Genomic DNA, 13500 nt, shown 5'->3' with positions numbered 1-13500 from the left:
AATAGCCCCGTGTCTAATCTCCTTGGGCTTCGTAAACAAGCTGCTGCCCTTTCACTCGGTTGAGCGTGGGCACAGGAGTGGAGGAGAGGGGGGGGTCTCGGCCCAGCAGCTGCCCGGGGTTTGCAGCGCTGTGGCCCCGCGGGGCAGGAGCCCAGGATCAGGGGCCACACGTGGTGCCAGATGGCGTGGCGAGCTAGCGTGGTCGTGGCGCTGCCCGGGGCAGGGCGACCATGCTGTGGTGCAAGCTGCACCGCGGGAGTTGCAAGGCAGTGTGAGTCTGCAGTGGGGGCTCATAGCCGGGGCAGGGTGCCGACGGGGGCAGGCTGGGGTGGGTTCCAGCTCCTTGTGCTCCCACCTGCCAGGGTGCAGTATCCCCTGCCCCTGGCCCGGCGCCCGCGCACTGCCCTGCCCTGCCTGCCCTTGGGCTTTGGGCACTGCCAGCGGCTCCCGCAGACATGGGCACGAGCGATGTGGCTCCCTTCCCTCCTGGCAGCCCAAGGTCTCCGGCTGCTCCTGCAGCTGCTGCAGGGGAGCTGCCAGCCCGGCCCACGCCGGAGGGAAAGGGACTGGGCATGGAGCTGTGTCCCCTGCCCAGCCCGGCCTGGGTGCAACGCCAGGCACAGCCCTCCATGACCACAACCCGGAGCTGGGCCTTGGGGTGCGAGGGACACCAGCCTGCCCCATGGCTCCCAGCCCTTCCCCACCTCTCAGGCCAGGCCAGAGCAGCGCTCCAGCCAGGCAAAGCGGGGCAGGGCTGGGCACTGGCCGCCAACAGGAGCTCTTTGTGCAAGCCCGGTGCTCGCTCAGCATGGCGGCGGGGCCGGCTGAACAGCACTGCCTTTGTCCACGGCGGCAGGTGAAGCAAAGCGGCTTCCCCAGACTCCCCCTGCAAGTGTGGGCGCCCGCGCTGGAATCTGCCGGGGGGGACCGGGGTGGGCCAGGCCTCGCCGCCGGCTCTAGAGCTTTGCAGAACGAAAGCGGCAGCATCCCACCCCGTTGCACCAGCTCAGTGGCCACACACGCAGCCACGCACCTGTGTGCCTGGGGGCACAAAGGAGAGGAGTGCCTGCACCCACCTCCCAGCTGCTGGTCTGGGAACGTGTGCACAGGCATGGGTGCCTGCAGGGCCAGCCGGGATATCCCAGGGCAGGGGTCACAGGCCCAGGGTACTGAGCGGGACAGAGACCTCCCCTGTTGAAGCTCAGGTGTGGCAAGGGCCTGCAGGTGAGAAAGGGCTGGGTGCATGATCTGCCCACTCCCCACCGCACCTGGCAGGAGGGTTGCAGGCAGCTCCAGGTAAGTGGCAGCACCTGGGGGCAAGGGGCAGGCTGCCACCCTGGGAAAAGCAGGTCCCTCCAGCAGCCAAGCTGTGCTGGTGCAAACACGGGGGCTGATGTGGGGGCTCTGGGCAGGGGCAAGGGGCCTGGTCTCATGGCAGAAAGGAAGAAACCGGCTGCCAGCAGAGCAGCTCCCCCCCACGGGGGACAAGCCGTGGGCAGAGGGGACCCCTGGACAGCTGAGGATGTGTGAAGGTGGGTGCTGTGGCTGACTGTCTGCGCCATCCCTATGCCAGCTGCAGCTGGAGGGGCGCTGGACCAACCACTCCTGCCCAGGGGACCGTGTCCGTGCTGGTCACTCCTGCCCGAGCCAAGGGGAGGCTCTGGCAGATCTGCCTCATACCAGGGCAGGCTCGCTGGGAAGCAGTGGCCTGTGCTGGCTTCATGGTGAATGAGCGCAGGCGCTGGGGGATGGCAGGCAGGTGTGCTGGCCCACAGTGCTGTGTGGGTTGCACAGCCCCTGCCCCAAGCGCTGCTCCCCCACCCTGAGCTGTCTGCTATGAGTCTGATGGGAAGATAGAGCAGGGAGGTTATCACCTCCTGAAAGCCTGGAGCCGGACGGGGCAGATGCTCGGTGATCCCTGCATCCAGGCAAATGCTGGGGGCTGTGGTGGGAGCCCTGGGGTGGGGGTGCAGCAGGTGCCGGGGGCTGCAGCCCAGGGAGCTGCAGACCCCACAGCAGGGCTGAAACCAGGTCCCCCAGCCTGCCAGGCCAGGGCCCCACACACCAGCTGCTCCCAGCCCAGGTTGTCCTTCTTCCTGCAGCGCGGAGGGCGGGTGTCACCTTACCACTCCGCAAACAGCTGCTGTGAAAGGAGCCCTGTGTGCCCGTGCGAGAAGGGGCAGGCTCTGGGGTTTGCCAAGGCTGGAAATCTCTCCGTCACCTCCCTGCTGGGGCCGGGCTTCCAAATCCTGGGATGGGGCCCAGGCTGCCAGCAGGACCAAGCCCAGACCAAGATGGACTGAGCAGAGCAGGCAGAGGTAGTGCAGAACCCATGCCAACATGTCTGGGTATCTATGGCGGGGGGGGCAGGGTAAGTGATCCAGCCCTCAGGCCCATGGCTTGGAGCTGAGAGCTTGGTCTGTGCAGGGCAACTACCAGTGCCTGGCCTGTGGTCAGCGCCGGGGGAAGAAGCCGGTCAAGGCTGCCCCAGAGTAGCTCAGGCAGGGACCAAGCTGCACGCAGCAGGCTGCCCTTATGTGCCAGGCGCTGCTGCCCGTCGCTCTTGGTGGAGGGCTAGGACAGCGTGAAAACTACTAGTAGACCAGAGGTGACTTGGGGCCGAAGGCTGCAACAACAGACCCAGGGGCCTGTGCAGCTAGGTCCCCAGGTCTGGAGCCTCTCTACGCCTCCCTGCTGGTGGAAGTAGCTGCCTGGCACTGGTGTCAAGTGGGAGCTCAGCCGTGCCCCAGAGTCTGCAGCCAGCCCCGACGCTGCACAGGGAAGCTGAGCACAGCCCCCAGCCAAGGATCCGACCCAGCAGCATCCCCATCTCCTGTGGGCCAGGGTGCCAGCTACAGGTGCGAGACCCGCGGGTGCAACATCCCAATGTCAGCCCCCGTGCCTGGAGCCTGGCGCTGGCCACAGCGGGTGCAGGCTGCCACCTGCTGGCACTAGGGACGCAGGACGGTTGAAGCCGGTAGTAGTGGAGAGGACGAGACCCTGCTATTGATGCCTTTATTCCACCCGGCAGACGCAGCCAGAAACTTTTGAGGGTGCCTGGGGCTCCCGGCCTCAGCTCCAGGCTGTCACCAGGAGACCAGCTCCCATGGCATCACTTCTCCAGCAGCAGGGCCCCATGCCCCGGTAGTGATAGACCCCCAGCAGGGCCAGCTCCCAGTAGGAGACAGGCACGGAGTGTCCCACTGCCCAGCTCGGCACAGGTATGGAGGTCTCTAGTCATTGCTGAGCTCAGCTCTGCGCCCAGATGTCCCTTAGCTTCCCCTCAAGCAGGTGACTGCTGCTGCCACCCAGCTCCAGGCTGCAAGGAACAAGCAAACAGGGCCACGGAGACCCCCAGTTTTGCCCCTTTAGTCCCCTCCCAGCTCTGTCTGAGACAGTCAAGCCCCAGGGCTCATAGCAGGCTCTTCCGCGTGCCCTTGCCAGGGCGGCCGGGAGATGGCTCCGGCTGCTGCTGTTGCTGCTTGAGTTTCTTCAGGCGCCGGTAGGCCAGGATGACCCTCTCCCTCTCCTCCTCCAAGATGCGCTGGCGTGCCAGGGACACAGGGGCAGGTTTGGGCATGGGGGGCACGTGCCCAGGGCCCAGCAGAGACGTCAGCAGGAGCCGCTTTTGACCGGCCTGTGGGGAAGATTAGCCAGGACTTAAGGCCCATTAAGGGATAACAGGTTTGAGTCTGCAGGGACAGACCCCGGCAGTTAAGACACCAGGAACCCAGTCACCCAAGGCAGGAGCGTCCCGATCCCCACAGCAAGTGGGTGACCCCAAAACCCAGAAGGGATCTGGCTTGTAGCTCCTGCCTGGAGGCCTGACCTGGGGCAGCAGGGAGGGGTAGCTGGGTAGGACCAGGAGGTATCGACAGTCAGGTGTCAGAGCTGCAGGTTGGTACCGAGGGTCCTGACCAAGCCGGGCTGCTAAGTCAGGTCTGGACACAGCTCACCTTGTCTGTGCTCTTCCGGGGCCTGGCTGTGAGCACTGGGGGCTGCAGGGCCACCTCCCCAAACTTCACAGGGTCTGTGGGGCAGAGGGGAGAAGGCAGGGGTCACTGGAGGCATCGAACAGCCAGAGCTCCCATCCCCTCGCTCCCACCCCGCACCGCGGCACTGGCGATTCTTGCCCCGAAACACCGTAGTGCCTGGGCACCTACAGCAAAGCTCCCTCCGTGCCAAAATGCAGCCGCTTCTCAGGGGGAAGCCGGGACCCTGCATCCATAGGACCAGCATGAGACTGTGGGTCCCGCTTTCCTTCCCTGCCTGACCCGCCCCAGCTGCCCAGACCATACCAGCCTGGCGCTGCCTACCTTGGAGCAGGGTCTGCTCCAGCATCGCTGCCTTCTTCTCTGCTTTCTTCTTCCGAAATTTATCCAGCCGCTTGTTCCAGAACCTGCGGGCACAGGGGGAGGCAGAGCCAGGGCAGAGTTAGGGGGGCTCGGCGCTCTGCCCCCGGCAGCCCGGTCTCATTGCTGCCACCCGGGTGAGGTGCTGCTGGGCTTTAGTGCCCAGGAGAACTGGTTTCCAGCAGGGGAGGGGGCTCAGCTGGGCCCACGGCTGGTTTAGGGAGCAGTGTTTTGGGCCGGGGTGCTGGGAGCCTGCCCCAGGGGAGGGGCAAGGGGGGCAACTTGGCCCCTTGGCAACCAGCTGCTTTCGTCCTTTCCTTTCCGTGCTCCGGGATGCAAAGGGGTTAGGATACACCCCCACCCCCGTCCCCCGGGGTGACGGCCCCGAGGCAGCACGCGGTCCCTGCCGCAGGGGGCAATACGAATACGCCACCGTCCTGGGGCAGACCCGCCTGCCCCCCAGCCCTTGCCGGGCGACGCGCGGTGCCGGACATACTCCTTCTTCCGGGCAGACTTCTCCCGGGCCGGCTCCTGCTTCTCGGGCTGGCGCTGCAGCTGGTTCTGGGTGAGGAACAGCACGTGCCGCGCCTCCTGCTCCATGCGCCGCACGAACGCCGCCTCCGGCTCCCGCTTGCGCCGCTTGAACTTGGGCACCGGGATGTCGTCCTGGGCCGCCGGCTTCGGCTTCCGCTCTGCGGGGCAAAGGGGGAGGCGATGCCCACGCTGCCCCCCACCCCCGGCAGGGCCAAGGTGGAGACCCAGACCCGCCCCCAACACACCCCATTCCCGAGTCCCCTGGGGCAACCGCCCGGCTGCGAGCCGTTCCGGGGATGGGCGGCCCCGGCCCCGGCCCCGTTACCTGCCCGCCGCCGCCTCTTGCCCTGCCGGCTCCGCATCAGCTCCCGGCTCCGCAGCAGCTCGCGCAGGCGGTAGGGCACATCCTGCTGCTCCGCCCGCCCCGGTGACAGGTCCCGGTCCCGGCCGCGGCCCCGCGATCGGGGACCCCCCGGGCCCGGCGCCGCCGGCCGCTTCCCCATGGCGGCGCCCACCCACGTGGCGGCCCCGCGCAACACTTCCTGCTGCCCTTTAACCCCCGCCCCCATTGGCCCGCCGCGCGCGGAGCCCCGCCCCCTGCCTGGTCCCTCTGCTCCCATTGGTCCTCCGTTGTGCGGAAGTGGCGTTCTGATTGGCTGCCGTTGCCAGGGTTGGGATGCTGCTGCGGGGGGCGGCCGCGGGCTGCCGGCGCCTGGCGGCCGGGACCCAGGTGTGGGCAAGGGCAAGGGGCAAAGGTGGCTTGAGGGAAGGGATCCTAAAGGTTAAAGGTCGGCTAGGGGAGGGGGTGCTGGGAGCGGGAGCATTTTGGGGCAGGGGCGCTGGGAGAGCCAAGGGCAGGGTGTAAAGGGGGGGGGGTCCAGGCAGGGGGTGGGGGTACTTTTGGGGGTTGTCATTGGCTGGGGGGGTCATGTCCTGGGGTCAAGGCTGGGGGGTTGTGGCCAGCCGGCCCCGTCACTCCCGGTGCGCTCCCCCAGCAGGGACGCTGGCCGCGCTACAGCGGCGCCCCCCGGGTCCTGCCCCTGCACCGCGGCCTCCGCCGGTTCCCAGCCAGCCCGGCCGAGACGGACCCCGGCCACACTGAGGCAGAGCCCTGCTCCCAGGAGGCCCCGGCGCCCGGGAAGGACGGGCCCGGCCCTTTCTCCGTGCCCCCCACGCTGCTCCCGCCCACGAACTGCTGCATGAGCGGGTGCCACAACTGCGTGTGGCTGGCCTACGTGGAGGAGCTGCTGCAGCACTACCGGGACGGCGGGGAGCGGGCCCTGGCCGCCGTGGAGCAGCACGTCCAGGACGAGAGCATCAAGGCGGTGCTGAAGTTGGAGATCAGGCTCCGCATGAAGAAGGACTGACGCCCTGGTGCCGCCTCGGGGGCCCCCCTTCTGCCCGCGGGCGCCCCTGCCCCAGACGGACTCGGGAGGGGCCCGGGGCTCTGCACGCCGGCGAGGTTATTTATTTATTTATCTGCATGGCTCGGTGCAAGCGAGGCGGGAATAAATCCTGACCTGAGCGTGCAGCCTCTCTGCGCTCCCAGTGCCTGGCGCGGCAGGTCCCTGCTCGTGGCGCTGCCGCAGTATGTCTTGCCTTGCCTGCTCTGGCTTCGTGTCGAGGCTGGGTGTCCAGCGAGCTGGCAGTTCGGTGCCCTGAGCCCCTGGGGGCCGTGCCTACCTCCAGAGTCCTCGGCGGGCGCCGAGCGTAGGGATTCTTGCATCCGTGAGGCGGGCGCCCCGTCCATCCACGTCTGGGCTGCTCTGAGGGTCATGTAAGGCCTCCAGGCAGCCTGCGGTGCCGTGCCCTCACACAGTCCCTCCCCGTCGCGCCAGGCCTGGCCTGGCCCTTCTTTGCCGGCATCCCTGCAACTCACGTCCCTCCCAGGCTGGCGTTTCGGGTGCTGCAGTTCTTTCCTCCCTGCTTGCTAACCGTCGCTGTGTGGATGCTGCCCGCCTCTGGTGCAGGTTGGAAAGGCCATGCCCAGCCCCGCAGGGGGTCTGAGGGCAGCTGTGAGCTGGCTAATGTACTCGTTCCCCAGCCCCCGCTGCAGCTTGGGACCTGTCCTGTGAAGCCGGGGTCGTTACTGAGCAGTGTTTGGTAGCAGATCTCTGGATGGCCTCGGTAATGAGCAGGGCTGCCGGGACCTCCAGCTCAGCCAGCCCCGCTGCAAACATTCCTGCCCAGGGCTGAGCCTCTCTGCTGTAGTCGAGCTCAGGATAATTAGCAGAGAGGCCTGGAGTTCAATTAAAATGTGCCTAGCTTAGGCCTGTTATAATGGCTTTAGTGCAAGGGGATTAAGGGGAAAGCTCAGAGAAGGCAGACCGGGAGAGCGTGGGGCACCCAAGCCAGGGCACCCAAGGCACATCACCAAGGACTCTGAGCCTGGTTAAGAGCTGCTGGGACCTGCAGGACTCGCCGCTGCTTACAGAATTGGGCCCCACACCAGCCATGGTCGGTCAGGAGGAGGCCGCTGCATTGAGCCTGCCAGAGCCCAGATGCTTGGTGATGTCCCTGCTGCTCGAGGTGGCACAGCAGGTAAGGCCCCGGGGGCAAGACACGGGCTGGCATCGTGCACCCAGATCTGTGTGTTGTGGCTCGCACGTGGTTTGCTTTCTGGGGCACAGGCTGTCCGTGCATAGAGCAGAATCCGGTCAGTACTGGGGTGTGGAGGCCACCTCGTGACCAAATAGCCAGGAGCGGGGCTGTGACGTGCCTGAAGCAGAGTGGAGCAGGTGTGTTGCATGCCCCTTGCTGTTGGGCCTGCATACAGGGCATTTTGCCCACCTTCCCAGACATCTCTGCCTTGACTTAGCAAGCGCCTGGTGACAAGGGAGCTGTGTCCAGGGCAATTGGAGAAGCAGCTGGTGGGGCCCCAATAGCGGTGCGGGTGTGTGGGATGCATGCTGGGGTGCCCTCCCTGTACCCCAGGGGCTGCAAGACTTGGCCCAGGCTCCCCATCCAAGCAGACTCAATGCAGTCCGCTCCAGGTGCCTGGTTGCCAGCATGGGCAGTTTGCAAGTGAAAGGAGGCTTGGAAGTGCCCTGAGCCTGGGGCAAAGCTGAGGCCATTTAGGGTGGCGTTTTGGCCCCTACAACCCCCAGTAAAGCAGGCAGCAGCTGGTGCGTGAACGCTGTGGCAACCCCCTCTGATGCACATGCACGGCCCCCTCCCCCCGGCCACGCACGTATCATTGCAGAGGACGCCAGATTACCCCTTTCAAAAAGAAGGGTCATAATCCTATTACGCGGGAGCAGGATAAATCCCTGGGCCCCCGGACCCATCCAGAGTGTCTATAGGACTCCAGGCCATCGCAGACGGGGAGCGTGGACTGGAGCTCTGGCCCTCCACGAGCTGCTAGCCCTGTGAACCAGCTGCCCAGGGTGAGTATCCCCCTGCGAGGGCAGTGCCCTGATCGTGGCAGTTATCCGCTCCCAGCGTCTGCTGTCTGTCCGCTCAGGCGGCCCTTGTGTCACCCACCGGTAGGGGCGGCTGTGTTTCCTCCTGGGCACAGGGAGCTAGGACTTGACGCTGAGCTTTAGGGTGAGTTCAGCAGGGTGAAGGCATTGGGACTCGGAGGCATAGTGCTGTGGGGGGTGCCTGGTATAGCACGGCAGGAGCTCCCAGGCTGCCTTGGTTCCCATTCCCCTTGCAGAGGGCTGCGGGGTATCAACCTCGCGCCACCCCGTGTTGCTGCATGGGGCCCTGCACAAAAGCCACGTCGAAATCCATGGGATGGTGGAAAACTCAGCTGGGCTCTGCCAAGCTGTCACCTGCCTCGGGGCAGCGTGGGGGGCCAGGTGCCCCATTACCAGGGCGGGCAGTAAGGGTCCAAACTTCATGTTTCTGCACGTTTCCTTTTCAGTTCCCCTGCCCCGGAACCGGTGTTTCCATCTCCAGGGGCACGGTGGAAGGGGGGCCTGGGAGGGGAGCCCTTGCCAAGGGACGGGTTGGCAGTCAGTGGAGGGTCCCCCAGGCGTGTATGGTGGTGGTGGGAGCAGGGGAGATGCCGAGAGATCCCATCCCCTTGGGACTGCCAAGTGCACATTCGTTAGCCTTGCTGGGAAGGGTTGTGGGGATCCTCCACCCTGGGGCTGACCCGGCCAGCTGCCTGAGTGCTGCCAGTCCCGAGACAAGGGGAAGTGGGAAGCGAAGCCCTGACTTGCGGTGCCTGTAGCCCCCTGGGCTGGAGACGTTGCCCACCTGGGGGTTTAAAGGTGAGAGAGACGCTTGCTGATGCAGATGAGCAGAGCGCCCTTGAGCCAGGGGAGGAGGGGGGGACGGGGCAGCTGACATTGCCCCCAATCCTGACCTGGACACAGGTCGCAGCGTTCCCGCTGGGATGACGCACGCACTGGATGCTAGGCGCGGGGGCCTTGCGGCTCTTCCTGCTGCCACCCAGTGACCTCATGGGCCTGTGCAGGGCATTAGGCACCGTGCGGGCATCCGGCCTGAGCGTAAGAGCCCTGAGGAGCTTAGTGCCTAAAGACACGGGACGGGATCAGTGCAGGGGGGAGGTGGCCTCCGAGCCATGGGTGTCAGCTTCTGCCCCCAAGGTCACCTTCACCCTGTGCGTCCCTGGGCTTAGCAGCTAGCAAGGGGCCTGGCAGGCAGGGAGGGGCAGCATCAGGGGAGAGGGGGTGGCCATGTGGATGGGTGCAGGGTGGAGGCTCGTGGGAGCTGGGGACCAGCACGGGGCCCTGACTGGGAGCTGAGCAGGTAACCGTGCTCGGTTCGGGGCCGTGTGGGAGAAGACTGCGAGGGGGAATTGCAGAGAGTTTGCACCACGACTGAAACGAGATGGCTGCCTTCCCCGGGGCCCGTTTCGGTGTTAGCGGGGACGCCTTTCCTAACAGGACCCCTGTGTCAAGAACGAGGCAACGTTTCGACCTCCCCATGGTTTCCCCTCCGTGTTTCCCAGCTGAGAAGCTGCCCCAAGCTTGCAGCTCCTGGCTGCCTGGAGATACCTCTGGGGCTGTCCTGCCTGGAAGGCTCCTCCCTTGCAGACGTGCTGGGGTTTGCACCCAGGATGAGGGTCTTGGCTGGGACAGTTTGGCTCTTCTCCCCTGTGGCAGGTCCCAGGGGGGATGTGGTGCTGTCGGGACAGATGGCAAGACAACGTGTCCCCCCCACCACAGTTGCACCGGGCTGGGGCTGTGTGGAGCCAGCACGTGGCCTGTCCATGCACTGGTGGGGGCAGGCCTGCATTTGGGGCAGGGCAGGGATGGTGGTTGTAGCCCTGGGGGATGGACTCTGCCTTGTGCTCTCTGGGCAGCTGCGCCTTGCAGCCTGGCAGCTTATGCTTTCCCTCTCCCTGCGGGTGCCTGCGCTCCCAGGAACTGGGCTGGTTTAGTCTGCAGAAGAGAAAACCGAGGGGGGGATTTGATACCAGCCTTCAGCTCCCTGGAGGGGGGCTGCAAAGAGGACGGAGCTGGACTGGTCTCAATGGGGGAAGATGACAGAAGGAGCAGTGGGCTCAAGTTGCAGCAAGGGAAGCTGAGGTTAGGTATTAGGAGGGTAGTAAAGCTCTGGAACAAGCTCCCCAGAGAGGTGGTGGCATCTCCATCCTTGGAGGTGTTTAAAGCCCAGCTTGATAAAGCTCTGCCTGGGATGATGGAGTTGGGGCTGGTCCTGCTTGGAGCAGGGCGTTGGACTAGACGTGACCCCCGAGGTCCTTTCCACCCTCATTTTCTAGGATTCGATGACTCTCACCCAGCTCCTGCTCTTTGGCTGCTCATTATGGAAAGGCTTTTCCCTGGGATTGGCTTTAAATCTGCTACTTTCACTGAGCGGTTCCCCCTCGTGCCACACAAGCCGATAAGCGAGGTGACCTCCCGGCATCTTTCTGCTGCCGCCTCCTGGTTGCTCACTCGGCCGCGGGGAAGTCCAGCTGCCCGGGCACCGAGCCGGCAGCCCGTGTTGCCGGCCCTCGTGGCAGGGGCAGAGTTGTTTGTGCGTCGGAGCTGGGCTCCCTGCCCAAGGAGGAGAAATGCAGAGGGCAGCGTCGGTGGGGGAGGTCTGTGCGTTACCTGTTGCACTTTTGAAGTCAGAGGGATGCCAGGCTCGCCCACCCGTGGCTGCAGGGGCGACCGGGACCCCGGCCCTGGCGCAGCAGAGAGCGAGGCTCTGGTTTGCCCTTGACCTCACGTGGCTCGCAGGTGCTGGCAACAAGCTGGGGTCCATGTGATCCGCCACGCACGTGGCCCGATCTGGTCATGCGGGGCACTTAGCACCCCGTGCTGGGCAGACCTCCACGTGCTGCTGATCCATTCAGCCCCTTCCCACTCTCGGACAGGGTAAAGCAGTCAGAGCCCCTGGGATGCAGCTGCCCCGGGTGCCCGGCGGGCTCTGAACCCTGGCTGGGTGGGCAGGGGGAAGCAGCCGGTATTTGTAAGCAAATGGTTTTGGGGTGGAAGAAGCTCGAGTCCACAGACCCAGGTTGGTCCATGGATGCCCTTCAGTGCCTTTGCGGTAATGAGATTAATGGTCTGAGCTGGGCTAATTCCAAGGTTGCAGGCACTTTCCTTCGGCACTGCAGCGGGGGTGGGTCCCCGTCCCACGGCTGGACACGGAGCCTCCAGCGCACGGGCACGGAGGGTCCCGTTACCATGCACTGACGCCAGCACCTGGTCCAAGCGATTCGGGGGCTCCTATTCGGGCTGCATCTCTTAGCATGGCCGTGGGGGTTGGTGCAGGGACCAGAAAGCACAGCTATAGCCAGAGGGCAAACGAGGCTGCTGCATGGCAGGACCACAGCCCTGCTGCATAAGGACAGATGCCTCATCCATGCCCAGCCTTGCAGCCCCAACGTGGCACTCAGCCCTCTTCTAGCGGGGGGCTGTGGTTGAGCCCACAAAGCCCAGGCTGATCCAGGAGGGCAGCGCGCAGCCCCCATGCAGCAAATTCCCTGTGCCCGCAGGTGTGACCAGCCGAGCTGCATCTGAGGAGAAGCTACAACCTGGAGCCAGGGTGACCACGCCAGCCGCTAACTGCCTGCCGCAGCCATGAGCCTGGAGCCGCCCAAGCCGGAGTACAAGGAGTTCAAATCAGCTACCAGGGTGACTGGCGGGCCAGCCACCCCCAGGAAAGGGCCCCCCAAATTCAAGCAGAGGCAAACCAGGCAGTTCAAGAGCAAACCGCCCAAGAAGGGGGTCCAGGGGTAAGTGTGGGGAGGGGCTCTGTTATAACAGGGGTTTGGGGGACCTTGGGGTGCAGAGCATCACAGCAGGCAGAGCATGCCAGGACCTGCCAGTCCAGGATGCTTGCCCGGGTTGGCGCCCGAGCCATGCACACCCCTCCCCAGCAGCCAGGACCCGTTCCTCGCTGCATCACCAAGTGCCCTGCCCTAGCCCCCCGGGGACGAGGGTGCGTGCACAGGGCAAGCCGGAGCAGCAGGGATGCCCAGGGAGAGGTGGCCAGCTCAGGGGTGGGCAGGGCAGCTTGCCATCCCAGGGAGACCCCCGGCAGTGCTCAGGCTCTCTGCTTTGCACCCTCATGGCAGTGCTAGGGGACTCGAGCAGTGGTGTCCGCTGGGCCGGGGCAGGGGTGAGGGAGCTCCCAGGCTGGAGAGATGAATGCATCCCTTGTTTGCCTGCAGGTTCGGCGACGACATCCCTGGCATGGAAGGACTGGGCACAGGTACCAAGCCATGGGACCCAGGGACTGTGTGGGAACACGGGAGAGCAGCGCTAGCCTGTGGCAGGCACTGGGCCAACCCCGCTCTCCCTTGAGCCCTGCCGGCACTTGTCAGTCGTGGGCAGCAGCATCCTGTGCTGTCCAACCCCTCTCCTCTGCTCTGCCTCATTCCCCACTGCAATACCAGTGTGCCCAGACCCCGTCCTGCCCCTTGATCCCCATCTCTCTGAAGAGGCAAACACTCCTACAGGGCTTTAAAGGGCATGGGGGAGGCATGGGTGCTGGTGTGAGCACCGTGCGTGATGCCTGGGCAGCCTGCAATCCCTCACCGGCATTCTCATTCCTTCCCTTCCAGATATCACCGTGATCTGCCCCTGGGAAGCCTTCAGTCACCTGGAGCTCCACGAGCTGGCTCAGTACGGCATCATCTAGGCAGCGCTCTGGGCACAGGGCATGCACCTCTTTTTTCCCCCCTGCCGCCCACATAGATCATGGCCTTGGCTATGTAGGTAGAGGGAGCTGTGTCTGCACTGCAGCCGCGCCGCTGCCAGAGGAGCTAACCCCAGGCTTGTAGCGAACGAGCCCTGTCCCCCAGGCTTGTAGTGATCAGAGCAGCCGGCATTAAACTCAGGATGATCAGTAGGACCCGCCTCGTGTCTGTGTCTCTCTCTCCAGCTCTGCCCTACGCTGGACCCCTTAGCACTGGGTTCCCGTGCCATGAGCCCCTTCCACAGGCCTCGCCCTGCAGGCGTTGGAGTTCCCTACCCTCAGGGCCGGTCTTCAGAGCCGGGCCCTCCTCCATACTCAGCTCCCTGGAGCCCAGTGCCGTGCAGGCTGGACCCAGCCACTCCCTGCGGGCATCAGGGCAGCTCGAGAGGCAGGTTTATGGTGTGGTGCTGCTTGCCAGAAGCCATTTCAGGACAGAAATTATCCCCTCACCCCACCTGTGTCCCAAGTTAACCCCCTTTCTGCACAG

At 65.0% G+C, this 13500-nt stretch overlaps 2 protein-coding genes across 7 annotated transcripts; one reads left to right on the top strand and one right to left on the bottom strand.

The window, feature by feature from the left end:
- Nucleotides 1–1271: 1271 nt before the first annotated feature.
- On the top strand, nt 1272–13169 carry PDE6G (phosphodiesterase 6G). 6 transcript variants are annotated; one of them, XM_059731993.1, is made up of 4 exons: nt 1272–1296; nt 11809–12048; nt 12487–12527; nt 12880–13169. In XM_059731993.1, the coding sequence occupies exons 2-4, from the start codon at nt 11894–11896 to the stop codon at nt 12954–12956; spliced, it is 273 nt and encodes a 90-aa protein (XP_059587976.1). In that variant the 5' UTR covers nt 1272–1296; nt 11809–11893; the 3' UTR covers nt 12957–13169. The 6 variants fall into 6 exon arrangements, 5 of the variants coding, with proteins under 5 accessions (XP_059587976.1, XP_059587977.1, XP_014458452.2 ...); XM_059731994.1 differs by lacking the exon at nt 1272–1296 and adding an exon at nt 5535–5616; XM_059731992.1 differs by lacking the exon at nt 1272–1296 and adding an exon at nt 6256–6348.
- Nucleotides 3002–5427, bottom strand: CCDC137 (coiled-coil domain containing 137). Its single transcript, XM_014602965.3, has 5 exons — nt 5212–5427; nt 4849–5044; nt 4317–4399; nt 3957–4030; nt 3002–3637 (listed from the first exon to the last, which is right to left on the bottom strand). The coding sequence occupies exons 1-5, from the start codon at nt 5387–5389 to the stop codon at nt 3413–3415; spliced, it is 756 nt and encodes a 251-aa protein (XP_014458451.2). The 5' UTR covers nt 5390–5427; the 3' UTR covers nt 3002–3412.
- Nucleotides 13170–13500: the final 331 nt, after the last annotated feature.

Source organism: Alligator mississippiensis, chromosome 8, assembly GCF_030867095.1.
Source record: "Alligator mississippiensis isolate rAllMis1 chromosome 8, rAllMis1, whole genome shotgun sequence".
In the NCBI taxonomy this organism is placed as follows: domain Eukaryota; kingdom Metazoa; phylum Chordata; order Crocodylia; family Alligatoridae; genus Alligator; species Alligator mississippiensis.
The sequence above is the reverse complement of the archived record's forward strand: the minus strand, read 5'-3'. Positions and strand labels throughout refer to the sequence as shown.